General features: G+C 36.4%; 1 protein-coding gene across 1 annotated transcript in view; it reads left to right on the forward strand.

The window, feature by feature from the left end:
• Positions 1-1,378: 1,378 nt before the first annotated feature.
• kcnh8 (potassium voltage-gated channel, subfamily H (eag-related), member 8) overlaps positions 1,379-3,353 on the forward strand; it is a 90,925-nt gene continuing 88,950 nt past the window's right edge. The window contains exon 1 of the mRNA XM_024293420.2: positions 1,379-2,164. Within this exon, the coding sequence (XP_024149188.1) occupies positions 2,089-2,164 (76 nt within the window). The 5' untranslated portion in view covers positions 1,379-2,088. The remainder of the gene's footprint in view (positions 2,165-3,353) is intronic.

Below are 3,353 nucleotides of genomic sequence, written 5' to 3' on the forward strand. Positions count from 1 at the left end.
AAAAAAAAGTAAGCAGTTTCTGAAAAAGCAACGTCATTTCATGCAATGAACTTGTAGTAAGACATAGTTTCCACAAGAGGGTGGCAAAGTAAAAAAGATGCGCTTGTTCAAAGTTCAAGAAAACTCAAAATTAGCATGAAATAAAAAACAAATATGTCGGAAAGATTTTGAAATAAACACTAAATGTGCAATTAGAACGTATTGCACTACAAAGATTTATTCCTGCTAAGGTGAAATTAAACAACTATATAAATTCAGAGAGAAAGAGACACATCAGTTTACACTTGCTACACAAAAAAATGAAACTTTTGAAATATGTTATGTGTGAAGTGTGTCTTGTAAGTCTTTTGCAAGTGCTGATTTCTGGAAGAAATTAAAAAAAGCAGTTTCATGCGATTAAGTTGTAGTAAGACATTGTCTCCACAAGAGGGCAGCAGAGTAAAAAGAAGCGCTTGCATGTTCAAAGTTCAAGAAAATATAAAATTAGCAGAAAATAAAAACAGAATTTGATGGAAAGCTTTTGAAATAATCAATAAATATGCAATTAGAACATAGTGCACTATGAAGATGTATTTCTGTTACGGCGACATTAAACAAATACATAAATTCAAAAAAACAAACTAACAAAAAAAAAAAAACTTTTGAAATATGTTTTGTGTGAACACACTTTTTATTTGGTTTTCACCTTTATACTTTAAATCACACGTGTCAAAGCCAAGGCCCAGGGGCCAGACCCAGCTCGCCAAGTAACTGTATCCAGCCTTCCAGATCATTTTATTCTATTGTTATTAATAGCCTGATGTATCTTGCGCTCATTTCTACCTTGTAATTTGACTAAATATATTTTTATGGAGAGTAAAATATTGAAAATTATTAAGCTTTAAATCGATTTATTGTGGAATAATATTCCTGCCTTTTTATTTAAAAAGTTATGGTTTTAAAAATTGGTATTCTGCTAGCTTTTTTGGCATTTGCTAAGATATTTTTATATATTTTGGAGTTTAGCTATTTACACGCTAGCTGTTTTGGCTACTTTAGGGTTTGTATCAGTTTTTAGGCTATTTTAAAGTTAAGCTATTATTTATTTATTTATTAATTTATTAGTTTCAGTGTTTTCAACTATCAGCTTCAGTGTTTTTAGTTATTAACTTCAGGATTTTCAGCTATCAGCATTAGCATCTTTAGCGGCCAGCTTACAGCATTCATTCTAGCATTTAGCATTTTAGCATTCTAGCTCTTATATGTTAAAAGTTAAGTTTTTAAAGTTTTAAACATTTAGTTTTATAGTGTTCAATAAATGTTTATCCTGTTCAGCCCGCGACCTAAGGTGTGTTTTGGATTTTGACTCCTTGTGCGTTTTAATTTGACACCCTTTCTTTAAATGATACAACATAAAATGAAACAAAATACCACTAGATGGCGCTAAAATCTTGTTTTCTAAACAATCGTGCATCTATTGTCATCTTTTCTGGTTGCTCTGAGACAAAGTGCGCATTAATTTACCAAATAAATGACTGTGATTCACGTATTTGTTGATTATTCTGCATACTTGCAGTTGCTCTCTGCTTTTCTGTCATTTACCTTTGTTCGGGTATAGTGGGTCAATCTCTTTTGTGTTTCCCCATCTCTTTTCAGTTTCCTAGATTGCAAAGGATGCATTCTCTACCTTGTTTTATAATGCAAATCTGCAAAGAGAAAGACTTATATAGAAGCACAGAGGGATAGGGAGGACACACAAAGCAAGTTTCTTTGTCTCCTGGGTGAGAAACTCACTGTAGTCTCAGATGCCGTTCAGACAGCTGTGCAGAGACGCTCCCACAACATCAGCATCTCTGGCAGAGGCTCGCTGGTTTTACCTGAACTGCACCTGTGGGCTTCCTCTTCCTCTCCCCCCATGCGCGACAGACGCGTGGCTGCGCGCATCACGCGCCCTCGTCCCCAGCTCGGGCTTGGCTTTGTGCTGAGTTGACTGTGGAGCTGGTCTCACAGAGAGAGCCTCGGCGTCTTCAGGAAGCGGCTCACGCATATGGACGACTTACACCCTTTTCCCGGCAACTTTAATGGGGACTTCCACGATCAGCAAGGAAAATGCCTGTGATGAAGGGATTATTGGCGCCACAGAACACGTTTCTGGACACCATAGCCACACGGTTTGATGGCACTCGTAAGTTTTCATTCAACTATTTTATTGCGTTTCCTACGACTTGCTTGCCTTTTTTAAGGTTCGTTTTGCGTTTAAAAACCCTAGAATCCAGAATCCCCCTTCATGAAATTCGTAATTATATCTACATTAAAAACTTAATTCACTTAAAGAGATATTTACCCTTTGTTTATTTCAATAAAATTAATAGTTTGGCATTCATTCTGGGCCTAAGTCAACAAAAACAAAGGTTTCTGTCTGTCGAGTCTTGAGCTGTCTGCGAGGCTTTCAGGACCACGGACAGCGACAGAAGAACCTCCCCGCGCTCCCACCGTCTGGAGACGTGAAGAACTTGTTTACAAGTTTAGTAGATGTCTCCAACCCTGCTCCTCGGGAACTACTGCCCTGCTTGTTTCGCAGCTGTGGAGAGAATATAGACTTACCCTCATTTTTGCGAGCCAAATTTTGGTTTGTGCGCGTAACTTTGGATTTGTGCGTGCGTAATTCCTAATTTGTGCGTAACTTTGGAATTTTGCTTGTCTAATTCTTGATTTGTGTGCATAACTTTGGATTTGTGCGTAACTTTGGACATGCGCATGCTTTATTCTTGATTTATGCGTAACTTTGGATTTGTGCATCCCTAGTTCTTGATTTGTGTGCATAACTTTGGAATTGTGCGTAACTTATGATATGCGCATGCTTTATTCTAGATTTGTGTGCATAACTTTGGATTTGTTTGTGTATAACTTTTAAATTGGTGGGTAGTTTGGATTTGTGCATGTCTAATTCTTGATTTGTGCGTAACTTTGGATTTTTACGTGCCAGTAAAGGGTGGTGGAGGACCCAAACACAGTAGGCTTGGTAACAGGAACTTAAAGCATTTAATAAAGTAACTAAAACATAATTTAAAAAAAAACTGGAGAAACAAAAATGGTGACGAACAGAGAAGATGATCTGACAAGTATGAAGTGAAAACCAGGATTTAAAAAGGCTGAGGACAAAAACTGAAATGATAACAGCTGTGTGCAGAATTCTTAATTTGTTACTCTACATTTTGTGCATAAGTACAAAAATGACGAAATAAAAAAAATACAAAATAGAATTTACACATGCACAAATTAAAACTAGAGAAGTTGCACTACCTGAAAATGCAAAAGCTTTTTGCAAAATTCAAAATTTCCTAAACATTTCTTTAAAGCAGTATGAAAGAGCG

This window comes from Oryzias melastigma, linkage group LG11, assembly GCF_002922805.2.
Source record: "Oryzias melastigma strain HK-1 linkage group LG11, ASM292280v2, whole genome shotgun sequence".
Lineage (NCBI taxonomy): Eukaryota > Metazoa > Chordata > Actinopteri > Beloniformes > Adrianichthyidae > Oryzias > Oryzias melastigma.